The 24,078-nt window shown below is 45.1% G+C and overlaps 1 protein-coding gene across 1 annotated transcript in view; it reads right to left on the reverse strand.

The window, feature by feature from the left end:
* Positions 1–24,078, reverse strand: part of DNAH8 (dynein axonemal heavy chain 8) — an 8,835,797-nt gene that overhangs the window by 7,244,341 nt on the left and 1,567,378 nt on the right. Inside the window, exon 13 of the mRNA XM_069608756.1 lies at positions 9,679–9,876. Coding sequence (XP_069464857.1) covers positions 9,679–9,876 — 198 coding nt within the window. The remainder of the gene's footprint in view (positions 1–9,678; positions 9,877–24,078) is intronic.

The raw sequence follows: 24,078 nt of genomic DNA on the forward strand, positions 1-24,078 counted from the left end.
TTTGAGAGCTGATCCCTGGTGGATGACTCTGAGGTATGCGTAGGAGAGGCAGGCAGTAACCTTGTGCAACTGTCACCAATGCCCAAGCATCTGACGTGATAGCCTGCCATTGAGTTAACCTGCCTCCTACAGGTGTCTTGTGAGGGAAGTCCTCATAGTGGTTTTGGGGCGGCTGATGCAGATGCCGATGGTAAAGAGGCACCTGCTGTTGCTGCGGCTTTTGAATATCTACCCCGTCCACCTCGGGTAGTTCTTCTTTGTCCCCTTTGAGCCGGTCGTCCTCTACCTCTTCCGAATGCGGAGTAGAAGCGAAAGGACTTGCCTCTCGCAGAGGTTCCTGTGGGACGAAAAGGTGTCTGACGGATTGCAGCGCCTAGGGATTTTGCTGCTGCCTTTGATGTTTGCAGTTTTTCTAAACTGTCATCCGCCTTTTTCCCAAAGAAAGAAGAGCCATCGAATGGCATGTTCAAGAGCCTGGATAGCATATCTGGGGCAAAACCAGTCTTTCTCAACCAACCGAATCTCCTGGTTGTTGTACTTGCCGCCATTGCTCTGCTGATACTGTCAGCCGAATCAATGCCCGTCTGGAGGGATTCGCACATAGCATCTTTACCGTCCTGTATGATATTTAGGAACGTCTCCCTTTCTTCTCCCTCCGGGATGCAGTCAGCTGCTGTAGAAGCACACTCCCAAAGTGTATGGCTGAATCTAGCAAGGGTGCAAGTAGCATTAATAGATTTTAACGCCATGCTACATGCCGAAAAGACTTTCTAGCCATAGCATCATATTTTTTATCGTCCCTGTCCTGTGGGACGGTAGGGTAAGCAGTCTTGATGTCAGCAGAAGATGCTGCCTGTACCACCAGACTTTCTGGGGATGGGTGTTTGGACAAAAACTCCGGGTCTGCAGAAGATACCCTGTATTTAGTAGACAGTTTTTTATTTACTGCCGGGACGACATCTGGGGTTTCCCAGTTCTTCATGATTTTCCTTTGAAGAGCTTTATGAAAAGGCACTACAGGACCCTCCTGTGGACCTTTATCAAGAATATCTGTGAGGTCATCTTGTTGGAAAGCCTGTGAAGGTGTTGACCACCCCATAAATTCTGTGATCCTGGCCATTAAGGCTCTATAAGGGGTTTCAGCATGCTCCCCCGGGTCTGGCCTAGCGAACTCCACCTCAGGGGAAGTGTCTAACCCACTTGCCTCATGTAAGGAATCATAGAGATCCTTTAACCTGCGTTCTTCTGAGGATAACTCCTCTTGAGCTGGGGTTGCAGGTCCCTGCAACTCAAATGTCTCTTCTTGGTCAGATAGTTCTCCCTCTTCCATAATTGAGGACATAGTTCTCAATTGGGCTGAACTCACAAAGGGTGTGAAACCCATCTCCAAGGCAGAGGGTGCCAAACTTGTTGTAATGGGCCTCGAAAACGTCGATGTCGTCGACGCCGACGTCGAAGGCTTCGAGCGTGGCGTCGAAAACAAAGGCAGAGGCCTCGAGGTCCTCGATAGAATTGGGATTCTGCTCGAGGAAGTCGACAATCTCGACGCCATCGTCATCGAGGACCTGGGGATAACCACTGGGTGCGCCGCAACTGTGACTTTCCTTGGCGTCAACGCCGGTGTCGAAGATGGCATCGAGTTGACAGACCTGTGTGTCGAAGGTCCCTTCCACAACGGTGTCGAAGACACCGACCTCAGCGTCGACGGAACCTTCGAAGAAGGTTTCGAGGTCATAGCTTTACTCGGGGGTTCGTGACACGCTCGAGAAGCTTCCTTCGCCGGGTACTGCGACTCGCAGCGTTTTTGACCTTTGGGTCTTTTGACCAGAGCATCGCTCTCGGCAGTCTTCGAGGGGGTCGAGGCCGCTTTCTCGAAGATGCTCATCATATTTTTGCGGAATTCCTCCCATTCAGCCCGGGAACTATGTTTCGTGGGGCAAGGGATTCTCTTAGGAGAAACAGAGGAAGAGGAGGACGGAGAAGGGGATCTTCGACGTCTCCTCTTCGAGTGCTTCGATCTCGAGGAGTGATGGGACCCGCTCCGAGACCTGGAGCGCGAATGGTGATGAGGAGACGAATGTCTCGACTTTGTCGAGGATGAAGAAGCTTTTGAAGTCTTACCTTTTTCCAGCTTCCCCCTACGCTCCTTCAGGGCCTTAGCTGTCATGGACATACAGTCCTCGCACTCCGAACAATGGTGTTCAGCTCCCAAACACCACAGACAAACTCTGTGAGGGTCAGTCAGCGACATCTTTTTCCCACAGTCTCGGCATTTTTTGAAGCCGGACCGAGGGGTCGTCGGTTCCGACGAGGAAGCCATCGAGCATGGATGGAATATCTCGAGGAAATAGGATAAATTCTCTACGAAACTGAGCAACGATATTCCGAGGCACTGAGTAAGCGCGGAAAAACGGAACTGAGCAATGGACGCTGCACGCGGCCTTTATAGGCAGGATGACGTTGACTTCGATATGGCGGCTGTCGAGGGACATCGACTCGGCGGACGTCGACGCGCAGCGCCCTCTAGAGAAAAATTTTCCGAGGCCAGCAAAGCTGGAAAGAGATTTCTAAGATAAGGAATACGTCGGAGGACACAATCCCGAAATGTTATTATATATCCCCATTATGCAGTTCTGCTGCAAAGCTTTTCAGAAATGAAAAGTTGCCCATTTGTTTTGCTCAGTGTGAGCGATTCCCACGCTAATACCACAAGAAGCTGAAAATGAAAACGACTCAAAATGATATTTGGAGAAGGAAAAGGGGTGCATTCATATCAGACTATAAGTGGGGAGGCCGAAGAACACACATGTTCAATGGGGGAGTTTAGAGTGGGCTACGGAGCCTGTTTGATTGAGAAAATGTACAGCTTATCGTGGGACTCCAACAGAAATCTCACGAGATTCTCGCAGTAACGAAGCAAGATGTGCTCGGAAGAGAAAATGCGTCACATGAACCTAAGAGTAAACAGGGATAATGGTAGATGGTCAGAGAGGTAAAACACAATTGACAGGGGTGGGTGGACCAAGAAAAGAGGAGGGGGAAGCATGGTAAGTGCCAGTAGCAATTGGGAATTCTTTTTAATTTTCAAGTGTTTTTCTGTTACCATAGCAATCAGCAAATGTTACGTTAACACCGAATTAAAATGGTCATCACTTCCCACACTCGCTGAATTTCATGGGTTTTGTTGCGATGAATCAGATCACCATAACTCAGTCTTAACTAACGTTTTGTCACACAAACCATATATTAAAGGGCTTGCGGTAGCAGCCCTGTAGTTATGGTTTAGTTGCTCAACCCATAGGAAGAGCACTTCTTGGGCAGCTTATAACTTTGCCACCCGGGCGAATCCTCTTGGAAAACAGTATATGGACCGTCAGAGTGATTCTGCGTAGTTTGTCGAGGTTTCATCCAGGAGTGGCAAAGTTATATGGGGTCCCAAAATATGTGGGTTTTCCCATTAATGCAATGGAAAAATGTTTTGCCTCACGCCTACAGCCCAAACGGCTGGACATATTTTCATGGACTTTGCAGCAGGAGTAGCAGCTTGGTCCCGAAAGCGTGGTTTTGTAAATTTGGTGTAAATCCGTCCAATAGTTTTTTTTTAAAACAGCCAAAAAGCAGGTTAAAAAAATGTGTGATATCTGGGTTCGGTTCGCGGACTCACTTCTCTGTTCAGTTTGTGGATGGGCCACAGGGCGGCATGATGTCCACGGACTTCAGATGCGCCCGTTGATTGGATGGTGAAAAGCGTAAGGGGCATCATATTTTTGGGAAACACCCGCACTGTTGGATGTGCGGACAGCAGCCAGTGTCCGCGAACATTGGGGTAAAAACATATCAAAAAACACAACATTGCACTTGTCAAACTAATGAAACAATCCCTGGGGAGGTGAGGGGTGATGAGGGTGGGATGAGATATGGCCATAAGAAGCCCAAAAAACTGGTGGTTTTTCAACTCTGATGTCTGCAAACAGCCCGGATGTCCGGGGCAGTCGTGTGATGTCCGCGAACATCTCAGATGTTCGGGGACATATATGCCTATTTCTTAATTACAAGGTTGGTGAAAAGCAGTTTTTGGATGGCTTATAACTTTGGTGCCACTCAATGAGACTACATGTAATTCTGGAATTTCATTCTAGACCTGACTGAATGGTTCTGCAATGTGAGGTGCTGTTTTGTGAAGAAGGAACAAAATTAGAGGGGGGGTCCCAAAATATTTTAAAGGCTTGTAAATGTGGTGTCAATTGACGAATATGCACAAAAGTTTGCAAAAAGATTTAAGACCTAGATATGAATGATTTTGCAAAGTATGGGGGGAATTCGTCAAAAGGGGGCCACATTGGAGGAGGCGTCTGAACATTTTTAGATGGCTTATACGTTTGTTACCGTTTGATGAATTTGTGCACAAAGGTTTTCTGCACAAAGGTTTTCAGAAAGATTATTGACCCAACTTTGAATGTTTGGGCAACGACTGAATGGATTTTGTCAAATGGGGGCGAAGTTATATGACTATTTTATGTAGGTATATGTTAACACTTTTTAAAAAATAAAACATGGCGGATTTGCAGCAAACCTGTGTAAGGAGCATTGGGAAGGTCTTGAAAGCATGGTTTTGCAAATGAGTGCATGTTTTTAAAAAATAAAACATGGCGGATTTGCAGCAAACCTGTGTAAGGAGCATTGGGAAGGACTTGAAAGCATGGTTTTGCAAATGTGTGCATGTTTTATTTTTTGATAAGTGTCATAATGTAGGTACATAAAATAGTGATATAGCTTTGGTTACTTAGGTATAGCCTGTGGCCATGGGCAGTGGACAGATTGTCATGACCCGGACAATCTGGCTACTGCCATGACCACGAGGGACAAGCAATGGGGTTAAAGTGGGCATGGCCACCAGGGATTGGCTATTTTTCGAAATTGTGATAGGTTTGAATAGGAAAGCAAATGCTGCTCGTGGGTACAGGCTGGAGTGCTGGATGGGATTGCAGCAAATATGAACGGGGATGGTCAGCAAGAACTTCAAAGCATGGTTTTGCAACTATGTCCTGTGTTTTAATTTGTTGAAAGTGTGAAAATGTAAGTACACAACACAGTGATATAACATTGGTGTCTAGGCAATGGGCCTAGCCGTCATCAAGGAGAAATGTGTACTGTAATTTGCTTATTGGGGGATGCTCTATGGCCGAAGCGGTAGGTTTACATGGGAAAAAATATTCTGCTTGCAGTTAAAGCCTGAAGTGGTGGACTAGATTACAACAAACTTGCGCGAAGAGCATTACCAAGAACCTGAAACTATGCTTTTGGAAATATGTCTTGTGTTTTATTTGTAAGAATGTAAGTAGAAAAACTAGTGTTATACATTTGGTATCTGGGTAGTCGGCCTGGCCCTCAGCAAACGCAAATGTGTACTCTGATTTGCCTTTTGGGGAATGCGGCATGGCCGAAGCCCATGCCCCAGTGATTTGGGGACTGGCCATTGGTTACATTATTAGGGCATAGTGGAAACTGAGCTAGGATGCCGGGTAGGTGTAGTGAATAATAGGGGTGGTTTGGTTGTGCTGGGGTCATGGTTCAGCCTTATGCGTAGGCAATTGAACAATTATTTGCATCCCCAGCATGCGCTACTGATAACGTGAGACCTAAGTATAAGTTGCAAAAAATATGTTTCTTAAAGGAAGTTTATAGTTCTTTTATATATATGAAAGGAGGAATTATTTATTAATAACTTAAATCTATTACATTGACAGAAGAAACGTTGTTAAAGGGATGTTACAGTTAAGATGCATCCCACCCCTGGGACTCCTCTGCTCCAGTAGTTAGGCAGTGGCGTCCCACCTTGGCATTCCTTGGCATTTCCCTCCTGGGTTCTCATGAGCACATGCTCATCCGTACTGCACCTTCTATTTATGCACTTCTTTCACTGCACAATGCATTTGTGCATTTATAGGAGCACTATGTACAATTTGTTTGTATAAGTAAGGGAAACGCAGATGCAAAAGATTTGTAGAAGATTGTTATGAAGCAGTTGGTGTGTGGAAGCGTAATATGGTCAAAGGGTTATATGTACAGTTTTTGGAAGTGATTGGTGGATTGATGTGTCTGTTTGAAAGCAGGCATTTTGAGAGTGTTGATAATATAAAATTAAAAAGGGTAGAAGGGCTACCCTGTGCTATTTTGTGCACGTGCCAACCCGGGTCTTTTAATGATCCATGGCCTGGAAAGGGGAATATGGAGACTGTGGATAGTTCTAAAGGTCCATTGGTTATGGTACTTATTGTATGCTAGAGAAAATTATTTGGGCCATATATTTTCTCTAGTATACAATTGTCAATTAGTATCCGGCGCCCTATAAAGGCTGTGTGTTCTATTTACTAATTGGTCCTTTTCAGAGCCTTACTGTATGGTATTCCTGCTCACGTTGCAGCAGCAAACTCGACCCGGTCCCCTTCATTCTTTCGCCTCCTCCCAGAACAGGCTTCATCCACCATTGAAAGGGAGAAGAGACTACACGTAGTACCTTCTCCCTGTTTCATGACAGCCATTTTCTATTTACCATTTACCGTTTTCCCCATTACTTATAATAGACAATATGGAAATGGAGAAGGGATTACGTGTAGGCTAGCCATTGGGTGGTTAGCTTAGTACAGCCAACAAGGGATTCGAGCCTAGATGCCAGAAGCTCGTGGTCGACTAAAAGATCTAGCAACATAAGAGGCGCTAGGTAGCCGTGATCGATAATAGCCGCCAAGTTTGATTTTAAATCAAGCTTAGCAGTCTCAGTGCAATGATGGGAATGGTGCCCAGATTGACGAGGTCCCAGGATTTCGTTGTCGTCTATGAATTTCTGTAGCTGAAGGTAGGCCACATGGTCCATAACTTTCAGCAAAAAAGGAACATTAGTTATTGGTTGATAGTGCTTAGGGAGAAGTGGGTCAAGGTTGGCTTTCTTGAGCAAAGGTGTAATCCACGCTCCCTTTAGCTTTGTGGGTACACAGCCCTCAATGAAGGATTGATTAATGAGCTTGGTAACCCAAGGACTGATGGTCTCAAGGCATTGCACCAACAACCTAGAGGGACAAGCATCACCCTTGCATGCAGTGGGCCTCATATTAAGAATGATCTTAGTCACCTCAGCGACAGCATAAGGGGTAAAGGAAAAAAGGGGCCAAGGACACCAATCACAGCAACTGTGAGATTAGCATAGGAAAGAATACTGGAAGGAGGAGGTAAAGAGGAAAGTCTTGAGGGGCTTCCAGAATTTAAGGAAGTCCTGCTTAAGGCGCAGAGGGAGGGGGAGGCTGTTCCATAGTAGGGAGCCAGTTGAGTAATGCAATCGACGACCTGCCCTCTGTTTAGCAAAGCGCTTTACAGACAACGAGTTGGGCCAGAGGAACATAGAGGTCTGGAGGGGTAGTATTTAGCTACATAAAGTTAATGATACTGAGGTCCCCGGGCCCAGACAGCCTGGTGGATGATGCATAGGGATTTTAATTTAATCTGTGTAGCAATCAGGAGCGAGTGAAGACTTTCTTAGGGCAGTAGAGATGCGGTCCCTGGACTAAAGGCCAATGATAAGTCTTGCTTCCCTATTCTGGATTAGCTAGAGAGGTTGCAGAGTGGAAGAAGATAGATTCAGGAGAAGGCTATTGCAATAGTCAAGCCTAGAGAGAACCAGGGCTCGGGTAACATTGAGCCTCTGGGGGAAAGTGAGAAAAGGGAGAATTCCTTTGAGAAGGAATAGCTGAAAGTGAGACTTCTTGGCAATGTCCTGAGTGTGAGGGAGGACGGAGGGAGAGGAGTCAAAGATGACGCCAGGGATTCTAGCTTCAGAAGAAGGAGCAGGGGGAGAGCCCATGGAGGAAGGCCACAGAGAAGGGATGAAAGAGGGTGCAGGGGTCCCGATGGGAAGGATCTCAGTTTCACAGGCGTTAAGGCAGAGATCATTGGAGGTGCACCAAGACTGGATGGCAGAGAGGCAGTCAGGGATTATGGAATGTGCAAGGGAGTCAGCAGGAAGTTTGAGAAAGAGTTATGTGTCGTCTGCATAAAACTGGACGTTGGGGGAAAAGGAGGAGATGAGGCATGCCAGCAGAGCAAGGTAGATGTTAAAGAGCCAAGTGGAGAGGATAGAACCTTGGGGGCAGCACAGGTGGAGAAGGAAGTAGAAGAGGAAAAGGAGCCCAGGGTTACTTGGGATGAGCGGTCAGTTAGGACGGATGTCAGCCAGTCCAGTGCCCAATCCAAGATATCAAGGGTATCGTGGAGTCTTTGCAGGCTGGAATGGTTAAACGTGTCAAATTCAGAGGAGAAATTGGGTAGGATGAGGACAGCTGGGGAGTTGAAGTACAGAGATGCGTGCAGTTCTTCAAGGGTGTTCAGAAGAGCGGTTTCCGTGCCTCTGGATGCTCAGAATCCAGATTGATGGTTGTGAGCCCACCAACAGGTTTGGTGTGTGAGTTGAGTTGGGGCAAGGCCAGCTTCTCCAGCAATCTCCCTAGGAAGGGGGTGATGGAAGTAGGGTTGTAGTTGGCAGGACAGGTAGAGTCTGCTGAAGGTTTTTTCAGGAGGGGCGCACATCGAGTGGTTGAGGGGGGAAGGGGAAGATCCAGTGGCAAAAGAGTGATTGCAGAAATCAGAGAGTGATGGGGCAAGAGAGCCAATGTTGTCCTTGTTGTTTCTGGATCAGCATGGCAAACCTGTTTAGAAGAGACCTCCATGGAGCAGACAACTCTGGTAATATCTTCAGGTGTGATGGGGAGAAGGAGGGAAGGGTTGAAGGTGGAGCGAGAGGGGCCAAGGGAGGCAAGGGAGTGTGTGAAGGGTTGGGAGGGAGGGTGGGAGACAAGGGAGTTCAGGATGTCCTGGCCTTTGGTGGCACAGTGAGTGGCCAGTGAGTTGCAGAGGGCCTGGGAGGGAGACTTCTTCTAAATCTTGAAAAGTTCAGGGCTACAAGATCAGAATCATACCAGGTGTTACGCTTAGAGGGAGGTTTCAGGCGGATTCTCATGACTGGGGCAAAGGTGTTGAGAGTGTTGGTGATGGCCAGGTGGAGGTTGCTGATAGCAGAATCAGTGGTAGAATCAGAGGTAGAGGGGTAAGGGGGATGAAGGTGGAGGCCAAGACAGCAGCTGACACTCGTTTCATTGGGTGGATGTTGGTAAACGAGTTTGGCAGGGCTTTAGGGGGCGCGGTCAGAGGGCCCCAGGGGCCTAAGTGGTAGGAAAGGAAGGAATGGTCTGACTAGGATAGAGGGGTGACCAATGGGTAAGAGAGAGGGAGGTCAGAGTGGATGAGGGCGTCCAGAGTGTGCTCAGCCGAATGTGTAGAACGTAACCATAAAGTCCCTTTAAAAAATTTTTTTTAAGTGAATATATATATCACACAATGGTGTGAATTTGAAGAACTGTTTGTCAGAGATAATGTGTTCATATTAAAGATAGACTGACACACAAGAAGGTAGGTCAGAGTATGTTTTATCTGTGGGAAAATAATGTTAACATTTTACCAAATATCTAAAACAGCATTTGCTATTTAAGTCTATGTCCTAACATGAATTGCCATGTGAGCATTTAAAAACCAAGCAATTTTGATACAACTTAGCAGTATATTTTGAAATGTACAGTATACAGACACATTGTATAAGGTTTATTTATATAAGCAAATATGAATACTAGTTACCTCTAATCCCTCAATCTTTTTCATGAATTCTGTGAAATCAGTATCAAATTCTGTCTTTCGTTGATCAAGAATATCATATGTTTTCTTTTGAATACTTTGGTAGATATTTTTGAATTTAACTGAAAGTGCGTCAATATTCTCAATAACTGACATGCTCAACACACTGTATGTGTTCACTACGTTCATTATCTGTATAATCTGTGTAAGCAAAAAGAGAAAACTATTATGATATGATATGTTAAGTCATTTATAAAGCACCAGTACACAAGTGGTTCTAGGCGCAAAGCAGTTATGAATAATAATCTCCATTTCAAAAATGACCTTGCATGTATTTAGCATCTTTCTTCTGAATTCACTGCATGAAATATATCAATTAAATGAAACAACTTGTTTTCCAGGCACCGTTGGTTTCCTCTTATATTTGAAGGGTAGGATTACCACAGCATTTCTGTTTCTGAGGATTTCAATATTTCTAATCCATCATCATCATCATAAATGTTTATTCTGAAGACTCCGTCAAACATAAAACACAATTTCATAATACACATATATAAAAAAAGATCATCACGATACAGAAGGTCTTCAGAAAATATTAACAAATGCATACTAAATCTTGCTGCGAGAAGAAACTGCAGAATACAAATCATGTTTAAAAAACCCAGTTAGAAACATTGGTCACATATCCATTTCTTAAGTGTGAGGCTATTATGCAAGTCTATACAAAAAGGACAAGCATACTCGTCCTTGGCACTAAAGGGGCTAAAAGCCTTTCTAAGATACAATAAAAAGGCACACGCAGCACACCTTGAGTTTGCAGAGAGAAGAAAGCACGAATCTGAACGACTTTGTGAAAATTGACATTGCCTTAATATTGGAAGAATAGTTTGTTTTCTAATATGCACAAATGCAGGGCAGAACATGACGAAATGTAACAAATCTTTAGTGATTTCACTGCATGAGGGGCTGTCCCTACGAAATTGCTCTAATAGTTTTTAAGAGTAGACAATTATAACAAGCTTTTGTTATCAACCATCTGCCCTTCATCTTGTGGCTCCATATTAAATATTCCTGAAGGGAGTCTGCAGTGCTGATTAAAACATGCTTTTGATTAGCATTTATGAAAAATTCCTTCGATTCCCTTTGTATCTTTAAAAAGGTTTTGGTTACAACTTGTCCAATGAAGCCGATCACAAAAACAGTGCTTGTGCACACCATCTTTATTCAAAGGTTCTGTAATAATATACTTTGTGAGAACCATTTTGGGGTTAGACCAAATGTGCAACCATTGTGACACTGCTTGGGCTCAAAATTCATCTTCAAGGAATCCTACACCCAATTCTGTGTGTACTGAGTAATAAGGGGCAAATCTAGGTAGGCCCAAAAGCTTTTTGAAATTTTTTTTTTCTATTATGTGTAACTCCAGCATATTTGAGTATTCACAGAGTGAGGCGCCATAATTAGTGGCAGCCTTTCTTTGTGGATATCATATTAAGAGGTTGACCTTTACACATTAGTTTGAAACAGGTTATTCCGTCTATGCCTCTTTTCATCCTTTCGTGTCTGTTTATAATATGAGCAGCACCGGTCAGGTCTGTTGAAAAACGCATTCCAAGACAATCAAGTTCATATACCCTCGGAATCACTGAACTATTGCTGAACATTTTGTACATCTTCAAAGGGTTTTTTACCTTAGCCACAGGCCATAACTACAGATTTTGCCATATTTACCTTTAAATCGAGGTTGTTCATAAATTGTGTATAAACAATTTGTTTTTGCAATGCTCTGGGTGTTCTTGCTATAAGGACCGTGTCATCAGCAAAAGCTAAGACAGGAAAATCCCTATATCCCAACTTAAGACAGTCTGTGTTTACTTCCAATAAATGTTACACAGTCTGTTTATGGAAAGCAAAAACAATAAGGGGGCTAGAACGTATCCTTGCCGCACCTCCAGATTGATATTAAAATAGCCAGTGCAATATCCTTGGTCCCCAGTACGAACGCATGCCTAATTATACGTATGAATGGCTATTATTATGTTTAGGAATTCCGGTGAGTAATGTAAAGACCTAAGCATGTGCCATAGTTTAGTCCTATTGACTTTATCAAAGGCCGTGCTAAGGTACATGAATGTAAGAAATATCGGCTCCTTTCTAATATATACAGAGAGTGCGGCCAGTAGGTATAGATTTACGTGCCTGGTCATTTGTTCCCAGGCCTGGTCGAAATCCATCTTGTATGTCAGACAGGATTTTGTTGGTTGTTACTCATTCCTCTAATTTTTCGAGCAGAACCCTTCCGAAAATCTTAAAACTAGTATCCAGCAATGATATTGGCCTATATGTTATGTTATGTTATGTCATGTTACTTTGCATTTATATAGCGCCTTATATACCATTGGGCTCGCTCTATCCCTCTTTTTAAAGATTGTGAATATAATTGGTAGTTTCTATGATGTGGGAATCATACTTATTTCCAAAATAGCATTAAAACTAATTGTCAGTATAGGTGCCCAAACCTCTATTAAGTCTTGAAACAAGTCAGACGGGATTGCACCTGGGCCTGGTGAAGGATTACACGCTTGTGAATTGCCAATATCACCTCATTAGGTGAGAATTTTGATGGATAAGTAACTAGTGTTTCTTCTGGTTTAAAGCTCCTCTATAGCGGTTTCAAAAGGGATCCACCAAGGCCTTATTGTCAATGCTTGTCTCTATACCCTTGAGAATGCATTTATGCAAGGGGCCATTTGCAACCGATTCCCAACCTTTTTTGGAATCTTTACAAAGAGATGCCTCCAATAGGCTTTCCCAGGCCATATCATCTAGTTCCAGTTTGCGCCTTTCCAGAGTTTCTTTACAAACCACTCTTGCCGTGATTATTTCTAATCTAGTGAATTTCACATTCTTCAATGTAGCCAGAAGTGTCTCTTTTGCTTGTTTTCAGTCCATGTTGAACGTTTGAGTCATTTTCACTGGCTGCTTTTTCTGGAAGGTTGCTATAAGAAAAGACATGAGCTGGAGTAAATTCGATTGAATAATCTCCTGCGGTATAGTTTGTTTGTTTTGTTTTGTTTTATTATTTGTAATACGCACCAGAACCAGGGGTATCAGGGCACAGCAGTTACAAGAATATGCAAATCTTAGTTATAGTGACTCATACAGTGAAATACATTGTAGATGTATTGACTGTGTCCCATTTTAATCTTTTCTTACATTTCAAGACAGCTTCAATATTCTGAAGGTGCATAATTATATTTGCTGTAGCTGGTTTTGGCTGCCATTTAATTGAGAAAATAGGATGATGATCACTAAAGCTCTCACAAAACGCTCACTAATGACTCTAAATTCCTCAACCAGGTGCCATTGCCTTGCCGAAATAAGAAAATATCTCAAAACTGGAGAAGCCTTGATGGTTTTTAAAAGCGGGTAATCCTGGTATGTCTGATTGAACTATTTATAGAACAAAGGCCCCATTCAATTAACCACATTTGGATGAATAAGCCATTTGTACAAGTACCGTGATCCTGCATTTGTGGGTCTAAAAACCCCAGCAAAATATATTCTGCTTCATCAATAAAAGTCCATTGCCAATTTTAACATTAAAATCTCCCCCTAAAATCAAGAGGGTATTTGGGTTTAAGGCATATGAATGGGAGCGGTCTCCAAACATTGAGTACTTTGAGGAAAAAACATCATTATAAATATATGGAAAACAGCTTTTCCTGTATTTGGCCGCTTCCCATTACCTGATTTGTTTTCATGATAAAGCTTGGAAATACTTTGACATGAAGTTAAGGTTCAACTTGCTTCCCTCACTGATGGTGATGGCTGCTTGGGAGTGAATACCTAGAGTTCAACGCAAATGTAGATTGTGCAGAAATAACGGAATCCACCAGACACCTATCAACTCAATGCCCCAAATTGGAGAAGATCTATTGGAAGAGTTACAGGTAATTTGTGTACTTACCCCTAGACATAAGTGGCAATCAATTATGGCCAAATATATTTAGTTTATCGTCGAGGGTTAGTACTCATTCTGCATGGAGACAAGTGGAACAGTTTCTACAAATTAGGATCTAACAGATTAGTTCCTGTATGAAATGAGTGCCATTTATTCTCTGATTATATTCTATTTAACTGGCGTAAGATATTTAAAATTTGACTGTATTCATTATAATAGATTTGTTTTCTTTTATATTGTCTAAGTGAAAAGGTTTTGATGTAAACCAAAGCACTTAATAAAAAAATATTTTGAGAAGTATTTGGGTTTAGTGTCGTTAACACTTTGCCCTCCATTAATTCTCTAAAGACATGAAGGCTATTGTCCTGCTGAGTTTTTGGGGGATTGTTATGAAAATTACCAGGTTACTCACCGTAGTGACCACCTTACTCCTAGTCCATAGTCCCCTTTCCTCCATATTTGTGGGACATCTCTCCGTCCTATGGGACGGGACCGGAGCACTTTGTAAAAAGCATCCACATTTTTTTCAAAAATGTATCCCTCCTCTCTTTCCTGCGCGGGGCCCGGCACACGGCCGTAACCCCGCCCACCTTGGCTCCGCCCCGCACATCGCCCATCAGTCCTTTTCTATTGCAGGGTCCAAGACCCATTAGCAATAACAGAGGAACCTTATTAGAGGGGACGGCGGGCGGGCGTTTGGAGGAAAGGGGACTATGGACTAGGAGTAAGGTGATCGCTACGGCGAGCAACTTGGTAATACTCCTACGTCCCGCCCCCTTTCCTCCATACTTGTGGGAGATTCCCAAGCACTCCTTACAGGAACTATGGGTGGATGGAAATACCCCTTACTGAAACAGGTTCTTTAGCAAAGCCTGACCAAACTGAGCGTCAGCTCTAGAGCTCATATCGAGGCAGTAATGCTTACAGAAAGCAGATGGGGAGGCCCAAGTAGCTGCTTTAGCGATGGACTCCCAGGGAACATACTTGTGAAAATCGACCGCTGCTGCCTTGCCCCGCACCAGGTGTGCATGAATACCTTTAGGAGGTTTCAGCTTTTGGACGGTGAAAGACTCCGTGATACAGGCAGCAATCCATCTGGAAATAGATGCTTTAGACGGTGGCCTGCCCTGAGGGTTACCGAATGTCACAAAAGTTGAGAAGAACTCCGAAGCTCGGAAGTCTTGTCCAGGTAGAACTTAAGAGCTCTCCGGACATCCAATCAGTGTAGAACCCTTTCAGCCTCTGAGGCAGGGTTCGGAAAGAAAACCGCAAGGGAAATCGACTGATTCAGATGGAATTCGGCCACTACCTTTGGTAGGAAAGCCGGGTTTGTCCGAAGGACTACCTTGTCCTTGTGAAAGACCAAGAAAGGATGCTCCACCGACAATGCCTGCAGCTCACTCACTCTCCTCGCTGATGTAACGGCAACCAGAAAGGACAATTTCCAGGACACGTACTTGAGGTCAACCATAGACATTGGCTCAAAGGGCTTATGGCACAGCGCCGTCAGGACTACATTTAGGTCCCAAGGCGGGTGCGGACTACGAACCGGAGGGTAGATGTGTGTCAAGCTAGCAAAATGTCTCTTTACCACCGGGTTATTTAGAGAATAAGAACACCGGTCTGTAGAGAGGTAAGCGGAAACCGCTGAGTGATAAGTCCTGCAAGACAGAACATGAACCCATGACTCTGCTAGGGAGGAAACGAAGGACAGCACCGTGTCAATCGTTGCCACCCTCGGATCCAACTCTTTCTCCAAACACCAATGACAAAACCTGAGCCATTTACTCCTGTATTGAGATCTGGTCGAGGGTTTCCTGGCTGCCTGGATAATGTGCATGTTATCCGCAGACAAACTCAAAATGCTCTAAAGACTTGAACTCGGGCACCATGTCGCCAAATTGAGTGATTGTGGGGAGGGGTACCACACCTGTTGTTCCCCTTGGTGAAGAAGATCGGGAGTTACTGGTAACCTGATCGGCGGACACACCGACAGGTGTTGAAGTTCTGAGAACCAAAACCTGGCCGGCCACCACAGAGAACAGTTAACAGAGTTCTTCAACTTCCAAATTACTCGATGAACTATGGGCAGAGGCGGGAAGGCGTAAGCTCTCATGTTGTGCCATGGAATCTCGAGAGTATCCCCCAGAGAGGAGGCTCCCAGCCCCCCTCTGGAGGCGTACTGAGGAAGCTTCTTGTTTACCGCCGTGGCGAGGAGGTCCACCTCCGGTGTGCCCCAACGCGAGAAAATCCATGAGAGGATCTCTGCCTTCAACTCACACTCGTAGCTGACCACTGTCCGCCGGCTGAGGGCATCCGCTGTGACATTCAGCTGGCCCGGGATGTGCACTGCGAGGAGCCAGACCCCATGAAGCACAGCCCACTCCCAAATCTGGATAGACAGGTCCACGAGAGGAGGAGACTTCGTTCCCCCTTGTTTGTTTATGTAATACATTGATACCACATTGTCTGTTCTTATACGGACCACCTTGTTGACAATGAGCGGTCTGAACGCCTTGAGCGCCAGGAAGATCGCCAGAAGCTCCAAATGATTTATGTGCAGGAGCTTGTCCTGAGGCGACCAGAGGTCCGAGACCTGAAGAAGATCTAACGTCGCACCCCACCCCAACAGGGAGGAGTCCGTCGTGATCGCCACCATGTGGGCTGGATCCTGAAGCCTTGCGTCCACTGACAGGTTGCTGAGCGATGACCACCAGTCCAGGTCCACTCTCATGGAATCCGGAATCATTATCCACTTGGAATCCGGGCCCACAGCCTGACACCAGGAACTCCGAAGAGCCATCTGGGTCCGTATCATTTTGAGACGAGCAAGAGGAAAAGCCAGTACACACAAAGCCATGAGACCGAGAAGCCTCTGGAACCACCACGCTGACATGCTCTCCGACTGCGCAAACATCTGACACGTGGCCAACAGATCTGCCATTCTGTCCCCGGTCAGATACACTCGACAGTCGATCGTGTTCCAACGAAAACCCAGGAAAATCAGGTCCTGTGAGACCGTCATGGAGGATTTCTGCCAGTTCACCGACAGCCCAAGATGGAACAGGAGCTGAAGGAGAGACTGGAGGTTGCCCGCTGCTGCCAATGGACAAGGGATGCGTAAGAGCCAGTCGTCCAAATAGGGATACACATGGATACCCTGGAGACGAAGATAGGCCGCAGTCACCGACATCTTCGTGAAGACACGCGGCGCCGAGCTGAGGCCAAAAGGAAGCACCCGTACCTGGAAGTGCTCCTCTCCCAAAGAGAAGCAGAGGTATCTCCTGTGTGGATTCCAAATCAGGATATGCATGTATGCATCCTGAAGATCCACCACGCTGAGCCAATCGCCCATCTGCAAAGAGGAGCGAATCTGGCCGGGCGTGATCATCTTGAATTTCTCTTGGGGTAGGAAAAGATTGAACTGGGAAAGGTCTAGGATGGTGCGCAGGCCTGCCTGGTTGGGCACCATAAACAGCCTGGAGTAAAAGCCCTCTCCTCGCTCCCCAAGGGGAACGGGTTTCACAGCTCTGAGGTGCAGAAGTTTCTGAACCTCGGCCTTGAGGGAGGCTGAGCCCGACAGCTGAAAAGGAGGGTTGAGGGGTGGGATAGGGAGTAAAGGTAAGCGGAAGCCCGCTCAAGCGACTGACAAGACCCATCTGTCTTCTGTGATGGTCTACCACGCCTCCCAAAGAGACGCAATGCGTCCTCCCACCGGGATCCCGTGCGAGCGCGGAATACCCTCATTTGGCAGGCTTATCGGTGGCGGTGCCACCTGAACCTGATGAGGAGGCTGAGGAACGGGAGAAAAACCGCGTATGCTGCTGTCTTCGGCAGTTATTCCCTGCAGGAGTATCCACTCTGCGAGATTTGCGGTCGAGGAAGCCCCTAAAACCAGATGAAGGTCGACTTTGCGACAACGGTCTCTGCGATTTGAAAGGAGCTTTAACCAGAACAGACAATGACTTAGCCGTCTGAGTTCTATCCTTGGTTTTGGTGAGCTCTACGTCAGTAGAAGAGTGAAAAAGCTCCTTACCATCGAATGGAAGGTCCAGTACCATGTCTTGCACTTCCTTCGAAAACTTTGTGGCATGCAGCCATTCTTGTCTCGAGGTATCAACCCCAAGCATCAGGCCCCGAGCTGAGGTGTCTACGCGATGAGCCGCAGCCTCCAGGAGATCCTGGGCCAAGACCCTGGCATCGGAAAGGCCCCCTCTGAAAACTTCTCGACCGGAATGTGCTCCTCAAACTCCGACAGACCTTTCCACATCCGCATGTTAGCTCCCGCCAAAATCAATTCTGCATTGGCCTGCCTGAGCTGCAAGGCCGAATTTTCCTCCCTAGGGAGTCCAGGTGCTTGTCCTCCTTTCCCAAGACCTGAGTAGCCTTCGGGGAAGAGGATGCTGCAGGTCTGGATTGCAACGTAGCCGCATCCACCACTGTGGAGGAGGGAGGCGGACAAGACGACAAGGCCAGTTCTTCTGAGGAATGCAGCCTGTACCTCGCGTCAATCTTTTTATTGACAAAAAGTCCCGAGTGTGGCTTTTCCCAAACTCTTCGGACCTCGGCCAGAACGTCCTTCTGCAGGAACAGGCCGGTACCCTTCAAGGGAGACAAAGTGAACAACCCAGAAAGCACGCCCTCCTGCGGAGCAGGTGCCTCGGTCACCGGAAAACATCTAAGAAACTCATCATGTCCAGCACCCGGTCATGGAAAGCTCTAATAGAGCGGGGAAGGTCCTCGTTGTCCTGATCGCCTTGAGGATCATCTGACAGGTCAGGATCCTGCTGAGCCGTGTCAGGCACTGTCTTGTCCACTGGGGACAATGGTGGCAAAGGCGGAAGGGCAGGGGGAGGCACCACGGGCAAGGGAGGCGCCGGCGGAACCACTGAAGGAACAGGTGGAGCCGGAGGCGCAGGTGGACATATCACCTCGAAAAGGCATTTGAAATATTCCCTCATGGGGTCGGTGCGCATAAGCGCTTGAAATTTACCGAAAAAGGCGTCCTCAGGAGATTGTTTCGGAACCTGAGGAGGCCTCTCATGAGGTGGACAAATCCAGGGACGTAACGGAGAAGGGTGCCACACCGGCCCCTCCACCGACGTATCCACATAAATCAAGGGAGCCGCCCCCGCGGGCAACGAAACATTGTGCGGAAGAGGCATCCGGGCGTTCCAATCATAAACCGGCCGGTAATGATGCGCACCAGGGACCTTAGGTTCACCCAAAGGACCGAACCCTACACCAGGGGCCGATGGCGTAGTTGTAGGGGTAGTACCTAAAATGGCCGCCGTGGTCGTGGCGGGAACGGCCGCCATTTTGTCCTCATCTGAGGGGAACTGCGGCACGTGAGGAAGTGAGGCAGGGGTCCCCGTCGATGGGTCAGGGGTCTTTATTTTAGCCTTAACATAAGGAACCTCGGCAGAGCCGGTACTATGAGGCCTGGAAAGTTTCTGCGACATACCAACCGCCAACTGAGCCTTCGAAGGAAGGGCCTTGGCACTGCCGCTAAAAGAAGAACCTTTCTTCTTTGCCCACTCAACAGATCCGGTGTCACCACAAGAGCGGGAACGGTGAGCAACCGCTTTCACCGACAGGGCTTTGCTCGGCCCCTCAGAACTGTTGGTAGCCTTAGCCTCTGTACGAGGGACCTCGGACCTAGGCCCGGTAAAAGCCTTATCGGCACAGGCCTCGGGGCGCACCCCGGTTTTGTTTTTGAGGGAAGCCGAAAGAGAGGCCTCAGAGCAAGCTCCGGTACCCCACGACTCAGTAGAACTGGGCCTACAAACAGACTGCTACCAAGTGGGTTTACTGCCAAACACCTGTAGTCTTAAATCTTTTGCAGTGGTCCCTAAGGGAACTGCACAGGTTTCTGCCTAACATGTGGCTTGTAGATGTTGCCAGTCTGTGATATAGTTAGAAATGCTACAACATGTTACAGTGCACTGTAGGGGTTTGGCGGAAGTCAGAACTAGACACTTGGGTGAATGGATAAGGAAGAGGCAATGTTATTGGGCAGAGATGTTTTGGAATCTCCTAATGGGTGGAGAGGATTTTTAGGCCATTTGTGTGCTGCTACAGTTTTTGAAAGACATTCTTAAATTGTAATGGAGGAGGGAGGTGTAGCAGAGGGATTCATTTATTGGGGACTAGGGTGGGTGCTTGTGGGATGAAGTGGGATTTTATTATTGTATGATGTGTTGATAAAAGTATGAAATCAAGAAAAACAAATAAACAAATGCAGTGGGCCTAGATGTTTTTCCAACTATATTTTATAAAAGATTTTGGAAACTGTCAGCCCCGAAGTTAACGGAATTATATAATACGTTTAAAGCAAAGAGAGACATAAAGGCCAAAATGGATGAAGCTAAGGTGGTTCTATTCCAGAAACTAAATAAATACCCAGCAGTTTGTGGGTCTTATCGATCAATTGCCCTGATAAATTTAGATGCAAAAATATATACAAAAATATTGGTGAACAGATTAGAATCCATCCTCCCTAGGTTCATCGACCCAGACTAATAAGCTTTTATTAAACACAGACAAACTATCAGCAATATTAGAAGGGTCAGTCACCTAATCTGTTTGGCACGTTGGAACATATGGGGTTTGGGCCCAGATTTAGGCAAATAGTACAGGCAAATTATCATGATCCAAAAATTAGGTTGTAGACCAATGGTCAACTATCTCAAAAAATAAATGTTACCAGAGGAACTAAACAAGGATGCTGATTATCCCCATTGCTGTTCTCCATCTATCAGGAACCTTTTTTGGCAAAGATTAGGTGTACAGACAGGATTAAAGGAATACCATTTTGGGGCGGATCACAAAATAGTCGCATTTGCAGATGATATGTTACTGGCACTAACAGAGATGGATACATCAAATTGAGAGATTTGGGGGAGTGGTCGGACTGAAAATAAACAAATAAATCAGAAATTCTGAATCTATCGCTTTAGGGAGAACAGTTGGAGCATAAACGGCGATGCACCACCTTTAGATGGTCCGATGAGGGAATACTATACCTGGGGTTTACTATAACAAAGCAGCTAGGCGTACTGTACAAGGCAAATTATATGCCTCTGCTAAAAGCTACTAAAACAGATCTGAACAAGTGGGAACCCCTAGAGATATTGTGGCTTGGTAGGATGACCGCAATGAAAATGGTGACCCTCCCCAGGCTGCTTTATTAATTTCAGGCACCTCCAATTCCCCTCCTGAAAGTATTCTTCAAAAATACTGCATTTATCTGGAAAAAACAAAAAAAATGAGGGTTGCGCTCCGAAGTTGATGGCACCCAGAAATAGAGAGGGGGTAGCACTTCGGTTCTTCCCCAAATACTATGAGGCAACACAGCTGAAGGTATTAAAACAATGGTTCTAAGTAGAATCTCTGAAAACCGGGGCTAAAATGGATAGGGCAGTAGCAGGGGCTGCACTTCATTACGTCCTATGGCTTAATAAGGCACAAAGACCCTTAAACATACATAGCAGTCAGATGACGGCTTCAGCAGAAGACACAAGGGACACACTTATAAAGAGGGGTGGTATCTCAACGATTCCGGCCGCCTTCATGCCGTTATTTGGGAATCCATTATTTTCACTGGGATGGAGAGGGGCGCTTTCAATCACTGGTGGGAAACAGGATGCCTCAAGATGGAAGACATGATGCAAGGCCACGAGATCAAGTCATTTGAGAGCTGCAAAAAGTCCTTCAGTATAGGTGAAAATAAAAGGATGCAATACTTCCAGCTACATGACTGGATTCTGAATCCCCAAAACAAAATAACAGCCAGCAGACCACTAACGCCCTTTGAAAAATATACAACAACCCAATCAGGAGACAAAGGTCCCATGTCATCGTTATATAAGTTATTTACGGAAGCATCCCCACAAATTTAGTGGCACTATATGAAAAGATGGGGATGAATATTGGGGCACGAGATAACACAAGAATCATGGGACAATATTTGGAGAAATATTTTGAAACTAACCAAATCTGTACAACTTCGCGAATTGTGGTATAAGGTGATGATGTTTCAGTGGCTTAACACCCCAGAAATTGTACACAGGTATAGCAGAATACATCATCCTTTTGTTGGAGGGGATGTCAGGAGAGTGGAAATTTGACCCATATTTGGTGGCCTTGCCCAGTGATGAAATCTTATTGTCAGGTGATTAGAGCAAATATAGTGGAGATGCCGAGCTTTACGACGACACTGCAGATTAATAAATGTGTGTTGGGGTTATGGACTCAAGAAGGAGGTCTGGAATCCAAATCGCAAGCCAAGGCCTATATGATCTTAATTCTTGCAACGTGGCTGGTACTGGCAAATACATGGAAAGGGAAGGAAGTCCCTTCAGAACATGAGTGGATTATTAAAATATGCAATTTTTAATCTTTCATCTTTTCACGCTTGAATGGGTCACATATCTCTATTCAAGGTGAATGAAATACATTGCGACAGGACTGAGGTTCTGTTCTGACTTTCCCACAGAATGACTTCAGGTTGCCTATGTGTCAATAAAGGCTGAACATTCTGGAAATGTTGTGATGCTCTCCCAACTGAAAAGAAACAGTGCTTTTTGGACCAAGCTACTGTGGTCCCGGTGGGAGTAACGGAGGGGTAGGGGGAACGAAGGGGAATTTAAAGGGGGTGGGGAAGGCAATTGGTTTGGTAGTTATTAGAAATGGCAATAAAAACAATAAAAACAAACTAAAAAAAGAAACCTTTTCCTTCTGGTACTGGTAAGGCAGGAATTAATCATGAGGTTTCAATCTCCTTTTCCTCGTTGAAATGCATCCTGTTACTATGTTCTAAGCCGTTACAAGCCATGGGAGAAATAGGAGGAATCAGATCTGCATTTTGGTCCAAAATACCTTTCCCCGATGAGATTTCCCCATTAAGTGCTGGATGCGCTTAGCGGATATTGTTAGGAACCAGCTAAACTTGGAAAGTCTCAATATGGGTAACGGCTTCTATTGGTCTCTCGGCTAACAGTATATGCTCCTCTATTTTTACTGCCATTTCTTTTAAACATAGATGCAGGTATAACTGTGTGATATGTTTGACCTTCCCTGGCTGGTTCTTTGCTTTTTTTCTCGAGGGCCTCATTGGGAATCATTGGCTTTGCGTTTCGCCATCACCTTCAAGTGTTTATGTTAAACATATCTGGGATGTCAAGAATGTGCAAAAATGCAATTTAAAATGATACAACTATACATCGAAATATAAATACTAATATAGTGTCTTCCACCTCTTATTTCATCGTCCAGTATGAGATATATCTGGTGCATGTAATGTATATAGACAAAACTTAATTGCAAGAATGTATACAAATGAGATAGAGCTACTAATCTAGCCAGTACTACAAATCCTAAATACAAATAGCAATTGCGTATTCATATACATATACTTGCATGTACATGTGAGCTTGTGAGTCCATAAAACAATATTACAATATTAAATATCAATATTAAAATATTATGATACCATAAAATGCTAAATGTAATGTCCAAAGTACAAAAAGAAGGTTATTCCAGCCCATAAACGAGTGGTAACAAGTGCTGACAATTGCTGGTAAGTGCTGGGTGCAATGTAAAACAGAATGTGCATGAAGTATACTTCGTATGGGTGATTCTAGTATGCTTTGTCTTGCTTTTTGGCAAGCAGTTTCATAGCTTACTTGAATTTGGATGTGACACTCTTTAGTATCTACACGCTCTCGGGGAGATAGCAGATACAGTCGAACAATTATCGTTTTGCTGCTATGTGTTTTCTTGCTATTCAACAAGGGTCATGAAAACGGCATGCTCTGCGCTCATAAGCGCTCAGGTGCGCTCACAGCTAAAGCATTCATGAACTAAAGGTAGAACACTAGCCCGGGGAACGTGAGCAGCCATTGAGACAATATCCTTCTACATTTTAAACTTTGATTTTATTTGTTAAGACTTTCAGTACATGTACATTCTATGAGTAAAGGATGTTATTTTCCAGACGTAAATACTCATTGGGGAGGAACTAGTTGAGGCCTTACAATGCCATGACCGATCTAAACTCATCGTTTTTGTATTTCATTGGCTGTTCATGTACCATATTTATTGATTTGTAAAGCTTCACGAGTATCACTTTAGTGAAAATAGAATGGGGTGTGAGTATACAACTCTAAATAGAATGAAATCAAAATCTGACATAAATTCATGTGCACATTTGACTCCATAACCAGTGCTCAAATAAATCAATAAAGCAATTCCTTACCTTAGCATCCATAATGCCACCCCGAGTGACCGATATTCCTCTTCTTTAGTTACATAGTCCAACAACAGCCCTACTGTTTCGTCTACAACTAACTACACAGTTGTGTTGTGTTGGTCCTATAATCTGTCGTTCCACGTGTGCCGTTTGAACTTTTTAAACGGTGATCGCGGTCGCGTGGTGC

This window comes from Ambystoma mexicanum, chromosome 4q, assembly GCF_040938575.1.
Source record: "Ambystoma mexicanum isolate Mex_15411 chromosome 4q, UKY_AmexF1_1, whole genome shotgun sequence".
NCBI classification, from domain to species: domain Eukaryota; kingdom Metazoa; phylum Chordata; class Amphibia; order Caudata; family Ambystomatidae; genus Ambystoma; species Ambystoma mexicanum.